Consider the following 19023-nt stretch of genomic DNA (forward strand, 5'->3'; position numbering starts at 1 on the left):
ACATTTTACGATCATGTATTAGGGGCAGCATGTACAATTCTAAAGCCCTAGGAGCTTATTTTAATATATGGTGTGTGCATTTTTACAAATCCTTTCAAAGTTGTTAAAGGTCACTGTTCAAAAGGTCTTATTGTTAACTTTTTCCATCTTGTGTATGGTTTGTGTATTCTTGAAATCAAGTTTCATCCCTAAATGACCATAAATGTACTCTGCCCTCCAAAAGTTCTGTTAAACATATTAAAATTTGGTGGAAATTTATCTCTGAGAAAACTCTTGAAAAAAACAATGAGTTAGAGAAGATAAATAAGTTAATAAATAATATAATGATGCATATATCAAAACAAATTACATATTTCTGTACAGATATGTATATTTTGTAAAACTGCATGTCTAACAGAACTTTTGGAGGGCAGTGTAGTTCCCTGTCTCTAGTAATGACCACTAGTTTATGTAACTTACTTTCTGTGTATATGTTTGATGAATAATTCTGTTACTAAATGACCATTTTAGTAGACCAGACCATTTGACTTATATAGCTAAATGACCATTTTAGTAGACCATTTGACTTTAATAGCTAAATGACCATTTGAGCAGACCATCTGACTTATATAGCTAAATGACCATTTTAGTAGACCATTTGACTTTTATAGCTATGTAAATTCTATTGAAAGCAATACTCCAAAGTGTGAATTGGGTCATCTTAGTATCAATATGGCTTAAGGCCCGATTCCTCGTAATGACCAGACATTTATAAACAGTGTACCTGATGTAAGTGCTGGGTCCGTGTCCTTCTGTATGAGTCGGAGGCGAGCATCCACCAACATAAACTCCTTCTCAATGTCACACAGCTCCATGATTTCCATCTCCTGCTGTGAAGCTGTATCATAACATTATTGTGTTAACATTTCAAAGTAAAAACTAGAATTATGTCAGTATGACATGAAAAGCCGCAGCCACAACAAATTTTGATTGCTTCATCTTAAAAACAATCTATCCTACAGATCCAATGTTACCAACGAAACACATGTGTTGAATACTCCGCTAAAGCATGTGCCTTATTTTAACAAATCCACTGCCAGCGACCAAAACTTGGTCATCATCTGAAGCCACCATCCTCGATACTCTAGGGGTTCCAATCACTTACGATCTCTACACCCCTGGACTATTTCATCATTAAACTGGAGGCAACAGAACAGAACAGGTAATTTAGTCCTTTGATGTTCATCAAAAGAGCCGTATAATGGTAGACTGTGGTTGACTGTGTGGCTTTGAAGTTGGGCATCGCTCTCTCTGTAATCTTCAAAGGAAATCTTTGCTGGTCTGTGATTGGTCAAATGTTTTCCCCTGAGCTGCCTTCCATTTCACTATGAGAGATAGTCCAGGGGTGTAGAGATCGTAAGTAATCGGAACCCCTGGAGTATCGAGGATGCTGAAGCCACACACCGACCGGGAAATACGCTAATAATACAGAATCAAAGTACTCAAAGTACTGCAAATACAACGCAGCAGAAACAGAAAAATAGAATGAAATCAAATGAATTTCCAAAATCAAAATATATAAACCATATTATAAAGACTTTAATATCAATTATTTCAAGAACATTCAACTGATCACAGAAAATACATATGTTTTGTTTGACATATTTCTTAATTAAAGTTCCTACATGAAAATTACAAAGACAACAAGTCTTCATTAAAACGAGTATTTATCCTTAATATACTCTTGTTTCTTATGTTGCACATACACTTATTTTGGTAAAACCATGCACATATGAGGACAGCCTTATAAGTTAATTTGCCTTTACCTCAGATCTGTATTTAACATTCATTTAAAAACATTATTTTAAAGTACACAAGAAGGGCATATGATTAGTTTACTTTAAAACTCTTGTGTCTATAAGCCTTAGATAGTAAGTTCAATTTGAATTATCATTAACAGAGATTATGTAAGTTGGACAGAGGATTCACCAGCAGGCAACAGTTGACCTAGATGGGCTGTGTATTATATAACACTCTGTGTATTCTATACACACTCTGTGTATTCTACCAATCAGAAGGCAGTCTTCCCATGACTACTGATTGGTCCAAAGGAATATTATTCAATGAATAGGGAATTTATGAATGGAAGTTTATGAATGAAATGGTTCAAGAGGTCACCACCAGATGTCATTGTAGGGCAAGTCCTACTCAGTCCTACACATCAATAGTAAACCGGATAGCATTAATACAAATGCTAGTCGCGTTGTATTAAAAAAATGCATCACCAAAACACCATTTGTATTTGTGAACTGCAAAAATATCAACAGTTGGTGACATCAGAGACATAGATACGTCGCTGGTGACATGGCTATCGCCTACATTTTACTAAGGAATCAAAATACAAACTTGTTATTTGAAATCAAAATATCAACATAGAAACTGCTACCGTAGTATTGCGTCATGTATATCTAAAGTAAATATATTGTAACTAGCTAGGGCAAAAAACATTCTCTGCTTTATCAATGACATTGGAAATACAAATGTAGTTGAAATCGAAGTAAAGTTATGAAATTCTTGGGGAAAACGGACCCCAAAGTAATGAATAAATATGATCTCATGCACAATAGGAAAGAAGTTTTGTTTTTCTCCCCTGAAAGCCAAATTAATCATCTGTTAAGAGAAATAATACCTGTTTGTTTCTCTTCCCCATCCAGGTAGCGTTTTGGTGTGCTTCCAGAGTCGTCTAGCTTGGACTGAAATTAGAATGTTTGGTCAATACATTCTTCAAATTATTGACAAAATAGGCAGTTTTATGGTTTAAAAGCATTTTGTGAACACCTCTAAAAAGTTGACAGAAATAGAAAACACATTTATAACACACAATCACATACTAATCCAATTCATAGACATAACATACATTCATTTTGTTTTTGTATAGGCCTAAATTAAAATATTGTTTGTTTGCCCTCCTCCGACCGACCCATGAAAATCGGCCCGACTCAATTTTTTTTATTGAAATATACTAGTGAAATTTTTTTTATTGTCGTGTACTTTCCAGTGCCGTGTGAAAACCTTTGATGAGTCGCGGCATAAATTTTTGTTTCGCCTTAATATTCAAATTCCCACAAATTTTACGTACATTTGTCTCAGCCAAATGAGCAAACGATCGTGATTTAGCTTCAACGTGCCGACATGCACTGATGCAGTTGTTTGTAACATCGTACACACATGTGTAGGAAAATGGCGCCGGGTTGAAGCCATACTTTCACATAGGGCTGAAACGATTAGTCGAATAATCGGAGGCGATTAGATTAATGAAGCTAATCGCTGATAATCGATTAAAGATTTTATTAATCGTTAATCGTAACATGCATAGCAAGTGCATTGTAAGCTGACTAAACACGTTGACAGATCATGGATTTCTGAGTAAGCCATTCCGACTGGAGTTTCATAAGATAAGATAAGATAAGATTTATTTCCAGTACAGGAACGTGTAAGTTCCTCTTCACCGGACTCAAGGTCCATCATTTACATAATTTAAGGATCACTTCCAGTGATATTTCCTTTGTAGTTGTATACTATGTCCTGATTTTGCCAGTTTTTATCTAATCTATTTTTAAAGGTGTTGATATTAGGCGCTGAGACGACGCTTTCTGGTAGACTGTTCCAAAGTTTGACAGTTCGAATTTTGAAGGCGTTGCTTCGCAGCTGGGTTTTGGCTTGTTGTGGGAAGAGCATTTTCGAGTTTCCTCTGTTACTGTGTCTTTCTGCTACATCCTTCCAGAATTGTATGAAGGTACATGCTTCTTTGTCGTATATGCCGTTTATCATTTTATAAAGTTCTATCATATCTCCTCTGGCACGTCGGTATGACAATGTTGGGAGCTTCAGTATTCTAAGCCTTTCTGGGTATGTTAGATTGCCCATTCCTGGAAGACTCTTCGTTGCTCTGCGTTGAACAGCTTCTAGTCTGTCGATGTCCTTAACCTTGAACGGGGCCCATACCGAGCTTGCGTAATCCAGTTGTGTTCTTACCAAACTTTTATATAATGGGATGAAAGATTTAGAGTTCATGAAATTCAAAGTTCTTCTAAGTAGGCCAAAAATCTGATTGGCCTTATTTACTTTTTCGCTTATATGGTTATCAAATGTTAGCTCGTTATCAATAGTTACTCCAATATCCTTTTCCTTGTCCGTTTTCATGAGGTTGTTTCCTAGTAATTTATATGTCCCTGTTGCTCCTTCCATGATACGCTGGTGTCGACCTATGTGCATGTGTTTACATTTTTCAGGATGCATTCTCAACAGCCAAGTATCGCTCCAGGTCCCCATTGTCACGAGATCCTTCTGTAGTGTACATTCATCTTCTCGCTTACTTATTATTTTGAATATCTTGGTGTCATCCGCAAACAGGTACATGTCAGAGTTGACTATTTCCGGTAGATCGTTGACACATATAACAAACAGTAGTGGACCAAGAACTGACCCCTGTGGGATTCCAGATGATACTTCTCTCCATTCGGAATTGGTTTCCTTAATTGAGACGAATTGGTTTCCTTAATTGAGACTCTTCATCTCTTTATGTACATGTTTTGAACTCAACAAAGCATATATGATGTGAGAAATACTTGTTAAATTACGTCTCTGTGGAAGTTAAAGTCATTAATCAATGAAAAAGTGGATGTCATGAGAAAGCTTGCAACACGCTGTTCGCCAATTTTCACTAGCGATCGACTCCATGTTGTTACGTCACGGAGGCCTAATCGCCGCCGGGACGCTCGGGAGCGGAAGGAGCAGTAATCTTAAACATTTAAATTTTACTAATGCATGTGTTTATCATATAAAAAGAATGTTTTTGTTCATAATCTAATTGAAGATAAGAGTTGTTGATTATTTTTATTTTTTTGATCACGGAAATAAAAAAGTTCATTGACGAAAATTTGGTCATGTCGCTCCGTGGCGATCCAGATTTGGTTGATTAGTCGTACGTGTGAAGGTCACGTCAAAATAGCGGGTTAGCAGACTTGATTTAAACGATGTTACGGAAGACGATACAGGAACGGAATTCAGAGCTTATTTGGGATAAAATACGTTTGTTTTGTCAATAAATCTATTCTTATTTGTTGGTAGGCTTATATTATATAAGGCATGTGTCCTTTGTCATATTATACAGTAGGTGTTATTATTAGTTGCCTTCAATTCAAACGATTAATCGATTAGTAATCGATTACATGTGACCGAATAATCGAATACAAAAATTACTAATCGTTTCAGCCCTACTTTCACATTTTCACACCGGGTGTTTGGGAATTTGATCCGTATTGCTATTGATATGACGATAGTTTGAAAATATTTCAGATATTTATCCAAGTATTAACTGCATTAAAACATCGTATGAAGTATTTTTGTTTCCAGAGTAAAATACGAAACTTTGCGGCTAATCATATTATACTGAATGCGTAAACAAAACATGGCGGCCGAAAAGTAAAGCATGGTTTCTCCAACTGGGCCCGGCACCATAAAACTTTCTCCGACAGATTGTTTACTCAAGCCTATGTAAAATCATATACTTGAGTAAAAAATCTACAGGTACGTTAGGTTCACAAATAAACATACAGTCAAAATTGCCTTAGCGACCTTCTGAATTCAGCGTCCTTCTGTCTTAAACGACCTAAATTATTCCTCCCAGCGAAAATTACTATATAATCTATCTGTATTAAACGACCGTCTGTCTTATGCGACAAGCGACCATACTTTTAGGATCCAACGACACTCGATGTTCTGTATTTAACGACCCAAATCACACATGCATTTGTCTTCTATTCATATATAAAGCCAAGCCAGTTAACTATCCTGTAGGGCTTCCAACCCAGCCCCATTAAGGCAAGACAAAAGAGCTATCCATATGGCTTGGTTATATATACACAAGGTGTTCACTTTGACATAAATTAGCACTTCGGTACCGATGGCCGAAGCCGTCTGCATGTCTGAGCTGGATATTGCAAGGAAAATGTGCTATTTATTCACGATGTTTGTGATAAAAATCAAGAATAATCACTTCCAAAACCAACTAAAATAATGATGAACAATGATTTACTCACATAAGAACGACATGAATGTAGAAATATGGTACTGAAAATGTATCGGCGTAGCTAAGCATGATGGCAGCCATTTTGGGAGATAGCAACAGAGGAGTCGGAAATAGCTGATTTCCGGATTTTTTTAAAATTATTTTTTTCACACTAATTTTTCCATTTTTTTTATCTATAAAATAAATGAATAAAATGATAAAAAAAATACAAAAAAAAAATTAAAAATTATTTTTATTTTTTTTTCTGCTTTTAAATACATTGTAATTTTGTAGCTAATTATGATATATAAGTGGTAGGCCTAAACAAATATTTGTTTTAGAAATTTTTAATCTTATTCACGAACAGAAAGATAAATAAAAAATAAATAGATAATTGAAAAATAAAAGTGCCTAAAATTAAATACATAATTAAAAGATGTATTAGATTATGTGATATATTATATATTTAATAATTTCCTTTTATTGTGACAGTTTTTAGTACAACAAAACTGTCAAAACATGTCCCACAATATACATTGATACATGTATTTAATTTCGAAAGGGGTGATTCAATTAAGAGACCAACTGTCATATGTGACCTATTTTTCAATCTCCTTTGGAAGGTCTCTTAAAACAATTTTGACTGTATACAGAAACTGTAAATGCCTTAAGTAGATGTTTTAGGTAATTATTGTATTGAATTAGAATCCACGACTGCAGAAACGATCTGCATCAATGACGAATATCTTTGCCGATTCATGTAAAAAATGACAAGCCGTACGAACACTAAAACGTGTTGACCATGCCGATATGAAGTGTTCATGGAAACATATATCGGCGTATTTTGTTGAAAATAACCTCCAAGTAAATATGAGCACTATCCACAATTCGTAGTTATTGATAATTAAAATTAAATCACAAGTGAATTAACTTGAATTAAATGACAAAAATAACAAGCACACAAACAGTTATTTACTATGTGACTTTTCTATGCTGATAAAACAAACAAAAAGAATTTCCGATACAAAGTCATTTTGGTGATATTTTTAATTACTCCATCATCCAGTAAACTGAAAAATAGGTGGGGGGTCTTATTTGCAGACATCCCCCCTAAGTCTGAAAATGTGTCAAAACAGGTGGGGGTCTTATTTGCGGTCAAATACGGTAAAAGTTGAATCATTCCATGGATCTTCAAACGTTTTGGTAGTCGGATTTAACATGGTCGAATGTCAGAATATTGGGGTCAAGAGTCAAAGATAGAAGTCCACCGTCGGACGTATGGATTTTTTTTTAAAAATTCGGTTGATTTACGATGGTCCAGAAAATATTTAAAGACTCTTTCCCGAGGGTATTGACGTTCAATGCTAACCCTGCCCAGACAAAACGCCCATGTTTGATTATTTTTCTTATACGTCTTGTACTTGTATTGACACATCATGTGTAGTGTGAGTCACAGCTGTTTATGACGTCATAACAATTTCATGTGATTTGATTGTTCTACATGCGGACAATGGACATTTTCAATTGTTGTGACACCCAGTGATAAATCTATGTTTTGACAAAGATGGGACAATTTGTGGTTATTGAGTCAAAACTATATAAGTTTGAGTTTTGCAAAATAAAATAAAATAATTTTCCTACCTACCGACCCATTCTGAAAATTCCAGGTCGGAAAAGGGCAAACCAACATTATTTTGTTCTTGTATATCACTTCTTTGATCCATTAATAAGTTTCAATCATAAAAGACGACATAACTCTGAAATCTTACCCGAATATTTTGTTTTTGAACTGGCTTTACAATCCAGGCGTACTCAGGTTTTACAAGTCTTAGCACATTCATGGTTGCTAGGTAACACTGTGCTTGACGCTCGAGGCCCCGCTTGCCTGGTACCTCCCGTCCTAATCTTGTACCATGTTCATACATAATACGACCAGCTGAAAAAGCAAATCCAATCACTTTCCATAAGACTATGTACATCATGATAAAGTGCAAGGCTGTCAAACTGTGCTCAATAATTCAAATGTTGGACCCAAAGCTTTGCACTGCATTATCCTTTTAATTTTGTTTGAAACTAGGAGCAAGTTGAAATTCATTGCTTATTAACCTTCAATGGAATGTCCAAGAGATTGCCAAAGAGTGGTGGTGTAAAATATCATTTGAGACATCAAGAATAAACCATGGAAGTAAATAAATCAAAGATAATAGTTCTATAGGACGTTTTATCCTGCCACTGCCGCACATACCGACAGATAAACTTGTGGTTTATCCGTTAATAGGATAACGTGAATTTGCTCCACATCTGACGAAACATTTTCTAACTTGATCCCGAACTTTAACCTTCTGGTGAATGAAACATCATTCAGTCTCGCTAAAAAGTGACATTATCTTCTCCTGAATGAGGTCACTGTTACGATATCGAAAATCTTGTATGGTGGTGTCTTCTTTTTCTTGGCTCATGGTCAAGGTATTTTAAAGTAATTCTTTGATGGGTAGTTATTGCCTTTTGAGTTTTTTTATATTGTTTCGTTGATATTACACACTAAATAGAATTTTTGGTTCTGTTTGAGAATGCGCTTATACATTTCCCAGAGTAGGCACCAAGGAGTACACTCTCATTCTGTTTAGCAAATGAATATCTTTTTATCACATCAAAGAAGTGTCTCGCTTCAAGCGAAATCAAGTATTTAACTGGTGATTTGCTTTCTTTTGAATGCCATAACGGTTGCAGGATAAACAGAATACATGGTTATTATCTTACAATACATATTTTATTTTGGTGCTCGACACGGGAAGCTGAGATGACGAGGCTTTGCCGCACCAAAATAAACCTTGTATTGTAAGATACTAACCATGTATTCTTTATGTATCTTTCTTGTGGTCTAAGATAAAAGTGTTCAAAACAACATACCTTTCCTGAAATTGTTCCTGAAGATGTGGAATGCATACAACAAATCGTAGTAGTTGTGGGTCAACAGATCCACTGACCGGGCACGACTCTCCAGGATATTCACAACCTGAAAATCAATGAACCAGAAACATATCATTGTATAGCCTTTTCTCATTATCCTGAATAAAAGAAACCAAATAATATTTCTGTATTATTTCAGGATGTATGATAATGGTTTATTTACTTATGTACTAATGTTATTGGCTGCATGTTGAAAGATGGATATACAACAATACCTCTTCCTCTAAGTCAATGTAAGGAAAGCCTATCAGTGCCTCAAGGTCACCTCTCTCACACAAGGTCACCAGGAACTGTCGTAGGCAGTCTTTCCTCCTGTCAAATAAAACAACATTATTATATCACTGTTAGCCAGATTGAACAGCAAATAGAGTTCTGTTTAATGTATACAGGTCAAATTACATTATAAATGGCCATATGGGATCCTAAAAAAGTGGTCATGAAAAATAAGCAGATGGTCTTTAGGTGGTTACTAAGGCGGGTTTCACTGTGGCAAAAAAAAGTGTTTTATAAGAAACATGAATTTTTCCACAGAGACAATTGTGCAACATAACATCATGTCCACAGAGACAATTGTGTAACACAACATCATGTCCACAGAGACATTTGTGTAACACAACATCATGTCCACAGAGACAATTGTGTAACACAACATCATGTCCACAGAGACAATTGTGTAACACAACATCATGTCCACAGAGACAATTGTGTAACACAACATCATGTCCACAGAGACAATTGTGTAACACAACATCATGTCCACAGAGACAATTGTGTAACACAACATCATGTCCACAGAGACAATTGTGTAACACAACATCATGTCCACAGAGACAATTGTGTAACACAACATCATGTCCACAGAGACAATTGTGTAACACAACATCATGTCCACAGAGACAATTGTGTAACACAACATCATGTCCACAGAGACAATTGTGTAACACAACATCATGTCCACAGAGACAATTGTGTAACACAACATCATGTCCACAGAGACAATTGTGTAACACAACATCATGTCCACAGAGACAATTGTGTAACACAACATCATGTCCACAGAGACAATTGTGTAACACAACATCATGTCCACAGAGACAATTGTGTAACACAACATCATGTCCACAGAGACAATTGTGTAACACAACATCATGTCCACAGAGACAATTGTGTAACACAACATCATGTCCACAGAGACAATTGTGCAACACAACATCACGTCCACAGAGACAATTGTGTAACACAACATCATGTCCACAGAGACAATTGTGCGACACAACATCATGTCCACAGAGACAATTGTGCAACACAACATCATGTCCACAGAGACAATTGTGTAACACAACATCATGTCCACAGAGATAATTGTGTAACACAACATCATGTCCACAGAGACAATTGTGCAACACAACATCATGTCCACAGAGACGATTGTGTAACACAACATCATGTCCACAGAGACAATTGTGCGACACAACATCATGTCCACAGAGACAATTGTGCGACACAACATCATGTCCACAGAGACAATTGTGCAACACAACATCATGTCCACGGAGACAATTGTGTAACACAACATCATGTCCACAGAGACAATTGTGTAACACAACATCATGTCCACAGAGACAATTGTGCGACACAACATCATGTCCACAGAGACAATTGTGCAACACAACATTATGTCCACAGAGACAATTGTGTAACACAACATCATGTCCACAGTCACAGAGACAATTGTGTAACACAACATCATGTCCACAGAGACAATTGTGTAACACAAAATCATGTCCACAGAGACAATTGTGTAACACAACATCATGTCCACAGAGACAATTGTGTAACAAAACATCATGTCCACAGAGACAATTGTGTAACACAACATCATGTCCACAGAGACAATTGTGTAACGCAACATCATGTCCACAGAGACAATTGTGTAACACAACATCATGTCCACAGAGACAATTGTACAACACAACATCATGTCCACAGAGACAATTGTGTAACACAACATCATGTCCACAGAGACAATTGTGCAACACAACATCATGTCCACAGAGACAATTGTGTAACACAACATCATGTCCACAGAGACAATTGTGTAACACAACATCATGTCCACAGAGACAATTGTGTAACACAACATCATGTCCACAGAGACAATTGTGCAACACAACATCATATCCACAGAGAGAATTGTGTAACACAACATCATGTCCACAAAGACAATTGTGTAACACAACATCATGTCCACAGAGACGATTGTGTAACACAACATCATGTCCACAGAGACAATTGTGCAACACAACATCATGTCCACAGAGACAATTGTGCAACACAACATCATGTCCACAGAGACAATTGTGCAACACAACATCATGTTCACAGAGACAATTGTGTAACACAACATCATGTCCACAGAGACAATTGTGTAACACAACATCATGTCCACAGAGACAATTGTGCAACACAACATCATGTCCACAGAGACAATTGTGTAACACAACATCATGTCCGCAGAGACAATTGTGTGACACACAACATCATGTTCACAGAGACAATTGTGTAACACAACATCATGTCCACAGAGATAATTGTGTAACACAACATCATGTCCACAGAGACAATTGTGTAACACAACATCATGTCCACAGAGACAATTGTGTAACACAACATCATGTCCACAGAGACAAATTGTGTAAACACAACATCATGTCCACAGAGATAATTGTGTAACACAACATCATGTCCACAGAGACAATTGTGTAACACAACATCATGTCCACAGAGACAATTTGTAACACAACATCATGTCCACAGAGACAATTGTGTAACACAACATCATGTCCACAGAGACAATTGTGTAACACAACATCATGTCCACAGAGACAATTGTGTAACACAACATCATGTCCACAGAGACAATTGTGTAACACAACATCATGTCCACAGAGACAATTGTGTAACACAACATCATGTCCACAGAGACAATTGTGTAACACAACATCATGTCCACAGAGACAATTGTGTAACACAACATCATGTCCACAGAGACAATTGTGTAACACAACATCATGTCCACAGAGACAATTGTGTAACACAACATCATGTCCACAGAGACAATTGTGTAACACAACATCATGTCCACAGAGACAATTGTGTAACACAACATCATGTCCACAGAGACAATTGTGTAACACACATCATGTCAACAGAGACAATTGTGTAACACAACATCATGTCAACAGAGACAATTGTGTAACACAACATCATGTCCACAGAGACAATTGTGTAACACAACATCATGTCCACAGAGACAATTGTGTAACACAACATCATGTCCACAGAGACAATTGTGTAACACAACATCATGTCCACAGAGACAATTGTGTAACACAACATCATGTCCACAGAGACAATTGTGCAACACAACATCATGTAAATACATGTCCATTTGAAGGTACCAATTACCAAGCAATATATCTTTATCAATATTTATGGAATAACTTTAAATTTTGTTACAGTTATGAGGGGATATTGAGCCTGTGTAAATTTGATGCGACTTGGTTCATATTCACGGCAGCACAATGTAGTGTGATTACAGGATGTTTATAAGATGGCAGTTAAAAATACATCATGTAGCCCTGAATACCTGGAAGGATCTGGATTGGAAATCATGGCAGTATATGCGTCCGTGTTGTGGCCTAACTCAAGTTGGTACTTAAACAGCTTCGACCAAAGGGTGGGCTACAACCAAAGAACAAATTCTGAAGCTGATTTGAAATGAGAGCTTTCAGTCAACAGAAAACAATGAAAATATTTAATCTATGTCCAGGGCCTAGTTTCACAAACATTCCTTAAATTTAATGAATCCCATTACTTTGACCAAAGGATGGGCTACATAGGAAAACAATACAGACTTTAAGGGAGGCTCCTTAACTTAGGATGTTTTCCTTCACTTTTGTAATGCTTTTCTATGTGGGAAATTTAAGTTAAGGAATTCATTAAAGTTAAGGAATGTTCATGAAACTGGACACTATATAATACTAAATGCATTTTGTAAATTAGAGTAAACATGTTATAATAAATTTCCTTCCATGAATTTCATTCACTATTATATTAAATAAGTCATTCCATGAATTTCATTCACTGTTATAACAAATAAGTCATTCCATGAATTTTATTCACAGTTATATCAAATAAGCTTAAGTCATTCCATGAATTTCGTTCACCATGTATTTATTACTTACTAGATTAGGGTCGCCACCTTCAGCTCTACTTATGCCAGTATTGGCAAGGGCTACAACCATGTCAGGTGCTCCAAATTCCTCAAATTGTTTCAACACCTGTATATAAAAGAGATTTATTTGTAAATGTGATGGGAAATGCAATTCTGAATAGACTTTTGAAATTGTCGTTTTAATTTGTTATATATTACCTTTTAATACTTAAGCCCAAAAGAATTTTCATTTTTTAAATTTGAAAGGCCATAAAATTGAAACCAATTGATTTCACATATTCCTGCTGGTCTGTGATGACAATACCTTGAGATAGTAGAGGACCTCCAGGCATCGTTCGTTTGTTTCATCTGTTTGAAGGAGTTTCTCTCTCAGGAAGCTCTCGTTGGCCACTCCTTCTTTTGCTGCAGTGAAACACTGACCAGCTTTTTGTGGCTCACTAACATTGACAAACAAAAATATGATATATGAAATCTGTATCGTGAAAATTCGAAGATTAAACATAATATACTTTGTATTGACCAGCTGTTCAACAGCATGAAATTCCAAAATTTGACAAGTCTTGAACTTCTTTGAAATTGCTCATTTAAAGATGCTCCATCGCTGCCAAATGGTTTTTTTCTTCTATATATATATATATATTCTTATTTCTCTTCAGTTACAAAATTTACTCACTTTACACCATTACCATCATTAAAAAATTTGAGCTTTTTAACTTACTAGATAAAAATATCGAAATAATTAATTGTGTCCTGAAAAAATTCCATGGCACTATGCCCTTTATACAGAATGAAGTACTGATAGTGCATGTACCAAAAGCAAAATAATTTATTTTATATGTCTTTTTGTGTTAATTACACATGCATGATTAAACATCAGTTGTTGTTCAAATGAAGGGTATTGTTTATGCTCTGTCGGCGGTGAAGCATCTTTTAAAAATTAGAACAAGTTTGAAACACTATTTATTTTCACTTGCTGCTATACTCACTCAAAGTGTAGATAACAGAGCCCCAACATGAACTTGCAGGAGAACACATGCCACTCACACCAGGAGCTCAGCTGGCGGACATACTCCTGGAGCTGGAGGTACTGACAACTCCCTACTAGGAACTCTGGGAACACGAAGTGTTGGCTCATAGGCCAGCTAGGTCAAGTCAAGGACGACAAATCAGTGAAATCTACAAGGAGTGTTTCTTTATTTTTCATATGAATAAAAATATCTGTTTTTTTATACAATGCAATCTAAACTCAAAACAGAATGTCACATATGCAATATATTGATTGATATTAATTTACCATTTAGCAAAAACTATTACATTCCTAAGACTAACATCCATAAGATAGTACAAATGTACATAATTCAATGTAGGATTTTTATTCTGAACACAAAACAATATAATTAATTTTCATTTGTTTTCATACTAAATCCAATTCTCTGATTGGCAGATATTTTTTCTTCATATACTATGTAGAAAAAATTTGAGAATGGCACAAAAATCCCAGGTAATCATGACGTCACAATAGAGACGTCAACGTTAGGTATTGATTTAGAAAAAATAATCCATTGGAAAATCAATGGAATCGTACGCTTTAACGTATTTTATGTTATCAAGTATTCTGAAAAATTAATTATAAGCATTGATGTAACTTCATCGGGTAATGAAAGAAATTTTGTTTGCAAACTTTTGTGAGAATCCTCTTCGTGGATTCACACAGTTTGCAAACAAAATTTCTTTCATACCCCTATGAAGTTAAAAAATAGTAACATCAATGCTTATGTAAAGAACCATGTTTGAAGAATTTAAAAAGTATCTGTCTACCGATTTTTCAGTCTTAAAAATATCAGAATATAATCCAAGGTTTTGAAGTTACATGTACAAGCTGATTCAACAAATAGAAAGGATACATCAGTCGTGACACAAACTTAGTGAGGCCCAAGATACCGACCGTCCAGGTAGCACAAGGCTCGCTGTCCATCAATTGTGTCTGAGCCAACATCTGCCGAGCTTGTGTCCCGCCAACAGCATGGATAAACAGCTCTGCTAAACCCATGTTGTGTAGATCTGTCAACAACATGATAGTATTAGTGATAACTCTAATAGCCCAAAACCTAGGTATGACCAGATATACACAGATGAAAGCGTGCAAGGGGTCTTGGAGCAGGAGGAAAACGCATGCCCGTGGAAAACCTACATGATTGGGTAGGTTACACACCCATGTTGGAGATTGAACCATGGCCACGAGGGGAAAGAAGAGTGACTACCCAAACACCGGGTTATTAATCAAGTTCTCTGTGGATAGCTGTTTAACAGAAATCAGACATTGGATATGATAAATTAATTATGTATTCACATTGCTAATTGTATATATTTGTTTTTAAATTATTGATATGATACATTCTGTAGGAGTTTGATCCCAATAACGTGTCTGTATGAGAGACTTTGATTGATTCCTTGTGGTAATAGACATGACGATGGTGCTTCCAATGGTGGCCAAGGCTATATTCAATCTGACTGTTTGTGATGTTACGACCATCACTGGCAGGCTATTCCATATATCCATGGTTCGGTGATGGAATGAATACTTTGGGATACTCGAGTGTGTTTTTGTTTAATATAATTTTGGTTTGTGTCTTCTGTTAATGTTATTTTGGTTTGGTGTTATGAAAGTATATAACTCAGGATCACATTTCTCTGTCATTATTTTGTACATCTCCTCTGGCTCTTCTTTATGCCAATGTTGATAGTTTCAGACGTTGCAGTCTCTCTGGGTACAATAGATTCGCCATTCCAGGTAGTAGCTTGGTAGCTCTTCTTTGTACATTTTCTATTGATTCTATGTGTTTACTGAGATGTGGGTTCCAGACCTGATTAGCATACTCTAAGTGTGGTCTCACTAGTCCTCTGTATAGGGCTCTGAATGTTGTCAGATCTGTGTATTCAATGGTCTGTCTTAAAGCTTATCACCTCCACTATGGAGTTGGCCTTGTTGATTTTTTCAGATATATGAACATCAAATGTTAATTTATCGTCAATGGTAAGTCCAATGTCTTTCTCATGTTCTGCTTTTCATCATATAGATTGTGCGACATGAAGTTGTCGATATCGCTTTTGCCGATTCACATTACTTTACACTTGCCTTGGTAGAAGAACAGAAGCCCTTTTTTATTCCATGATTGTGTATTATGCAAGTCTTGCTATAGACCCTCGCAATCCTTCTAATTCATATAACTTAAATACCCTGATGTAATTCACTAATTTGTTGAATTCAAAGTGTAACTTTTAACACCCTGTTGAATTCTGATGGCCCATAACAACCTGTTGAATTTTGATGGCCCAAACTTCACAAAAACATTCAAGCTCACCAAACATGAATATTTGAACTAATAATTTAGAGCAGTTCAAGTGACTTTGACAATAATTAAGTTAGACTTAATTGTGATGTTCTATCAATTTTTTTACAAAGGTTACCAGGATACCTAGATACCAGTGTATTAAGAATGTCTACTCACTGGACCGCTGCTGGCTTGATAGTCCTGATCCATCGTTGATCTCTAGGGAAGCCAGTTGTCTTATATTAAACTCTCTGAAAATATAAATGAACATACTCTCATACTTCTGCTTATTATTAGGTTTAAGGTTATTGTAATACAAAACAACTACAATATGCTGTTCAAATCTTCAATGATTAAAGTACAGTAAAGAATATGGTGTACCAGCTTCTGTATTTCATATTTCTAGAAAGTTTTCACATCTTTTACCCAACATTAAGGTATTAAACTAAATAGATCACATGAAAACATTTCTCTTGAGATTCAGGTTAAAGCTAGACCGAATCAATTTTCTGTCACAAATACTTCCTCTCCTGAAGCTCCTGGTTATTTCTAACTTATACTTCACCCAAGTCTACATGCAAATCTATATTTTGTGAATACTGCCCTTTTCTTTTTCTTTTTCTGGTTATTATCTTGTTAATATTTTGTTTTGTTTTCCCCCTTATTTTTAAATTTACTTACAGAGCAATGGTTTGGCTAGGACTGCCGATAGACTCTGAAACCCACTTCAGTATCATATAGGGTTTGTGTGTGTGGGATTATACTTACAGGGCACTAGTTTGGCTAGGAGTACAATAGACTCTGAAACCCACTTCAGTATAACATAGGTTTAATGTGTGTGGGATAATACTTACAGAGCACTGGTTTGGCTAGGAGTGACGATGGACTCTGAAACCCACTTGAGTAGCATGTAGGACTGTAGTAAGTTTAGAGTGCGTGGGATGAGGTCATGATGTAGACGGTTTGTGACATCAGTAGTTATACCATCCTATAAGTAAAGACATATAGATGCAAAAATAATTTCACAGTATTTTTGCCCGTGAGGCTATTTCAAAATCATCTGTTTGGAAAATATATTTTCTTTTAAATTTTATAGTCAACATTATCCTTTTGACCTTAAGAATAAAACCAGAGAAATTAAACAAAAAATATGCATAAGAATTACAAACATGACAAGTATTTACCACAAACACTGATCCAATGTATGAAATAATAAAGGTAGTAGATTATTGTTATTTTTACTCTTAGTAGACCTAGTATATTATCATTAGATTTACTCTTAGTAGATCTAGTACAGTCAAACCTCGATGATTCGAACTTCGATGAATTCAAATTTCTCGCTGTATCGAACTTTTTGTCTGGTCCCCAATTTCTTCACTATATAACATTATCACTAACTAACCCATGTATGAATCGAAGTTTTATGAATCGAAGTTCTCGATGTATCGAACTTTTTTCATGGACCATTTGTTATAGAATCATAGGTAACTGACACTAGATGATTCGAATTAAAAATTTACTCTTAGTAGATCTAGTATATTATCATTAGATTTACTCTTAGTAGACCTAGTATATTATCATTAGATTTACTCTTAGTAGATCTAGTATATTATCATTAGATTTACTCTTAGTAGACCTAGTATATTATCATTAGATTTACTCTTAGTAGATCTAGTATATTATCATTAGATTTACTCTTAGTAGACCTAGTATATTATCATTAGATTTACTCTTAGTAGATCTAGTATATTATCATTAGATTTACTCTTAGTAGACCTAGTATATTATCATTAGATTTACTCTTAGTAGATCTAGTATATTATCATTAGATTTACTCTTAGTAGACCTAGTATATTATCATTAGATTTACTCTTAGTAGATCTAGTATATTATCATTAGATTTACTCTTAGTAGACCTAGTATATTATCATTAGATTTACTCTTAGTAGATCTAGTATATTATCATTAGATTTACTCTTAGTAGATCTAGTATATTATCATTAGATTTACTCTTAGTAGATCTAGTATATTATCATTAGATTTACTCTTAGTAGATCTAGTATATTATCATTAGATTTACTCTTAGTAGATCTAGTATATTATCATTAGATTTTCTAATTAGTATTTAAGTTAGTATTTTGTAGGTATATTATCTGCTTTAGATTTACTCTTAGTAGATTTAGTATTTTATCATTAGATTTACTCTTAGTAGACCTAGTATATTATCATTAGATTTACTCTTAGTAGACCTAGTATATTATCATTAGATTTACTCTTAGTAGACCTAGTATATTATCATTAGATTTACTCTTAGTAGACCTAGTATATTATCATTAGATTTACTCTTAGTAGACTAGTATATTATCATTAGATTTACTCTTAGTAGACCTAGTATATTATCATTAGATTTACTCTTAGTAGATCTAGTATATTAT

At 35.2% G+C, this 19023-nt stretch overlaps 1 protein-coding gene across 1 annotated transcript in view; it reads right to left on the reverse strand.

Moving 5' to 3' along the window:
* Positions 1 to 19023, reverse strand: part of LOC138329350 (nuclear pore complex protein Nup160-like) — a 36857-nt gene that overhangs the window by 4072 nt on the left and 13762 nt on the right. Inside the window, exons 19-30 of the mRNA XM_069276275.1 lie at positions 17443 to 17576; positions 16766 to 16839; positions 15161 to 15317; positions 14243 to 14398; positions 13561 to 13693; positions 13267 to 13362; positions 12669 to 12763; positions 9235 to 9331; positions 8960 to 9065; positions 7819 to 7985; positions 2669 to 2732; positions 764 to 877 (exon numbers count right to left, since the gene is read on the reverse strand). Of these exons, the coding sequence (XP_069132376.1) occupies positions 764 to 877; positions 2669 to 2732; positions 7819 to 7985; positions 8960 to 9065; positions 9235 to 9331; positions 12669 to 12763; positions 13267 to 13362; positions 13561 to 13693; positions 14243 to 14398; positions 15161 to 15317; positions 16766 to 16839; positions 17443 to 17576 (1393 nt within the window). The remainder of the gene's footprint in view (positions 1 to 763; positions 878 to 2668; positions 2733 to 7818; positions 7986 to 8959; positions 9066 to 9234; positions 9332 to 12668; positions 12764 to 13266; positions 13363 to 13560; positions 13694 to 14242; positions 14399 to 15160; positions 15318 to 16765; positions 16840 to 17442; positions 17577 to 19023) is intronic.

The sequence above is a fragment of the Argopecten irradians genome, chromosome 8 (genome assembly GCF_041381155.1).
Source record: "Argopecten irradians isolate NY chromosome 8, Ai_NY, whole genome shotgun sequence".
In the NCBI taxonomy this organism is placed as follows: Eukaryota; Metazoa; Mollusca; class Bivalvia; order Pectinida; family Pectinidae; genus Argopecten; species Argopecten irradians.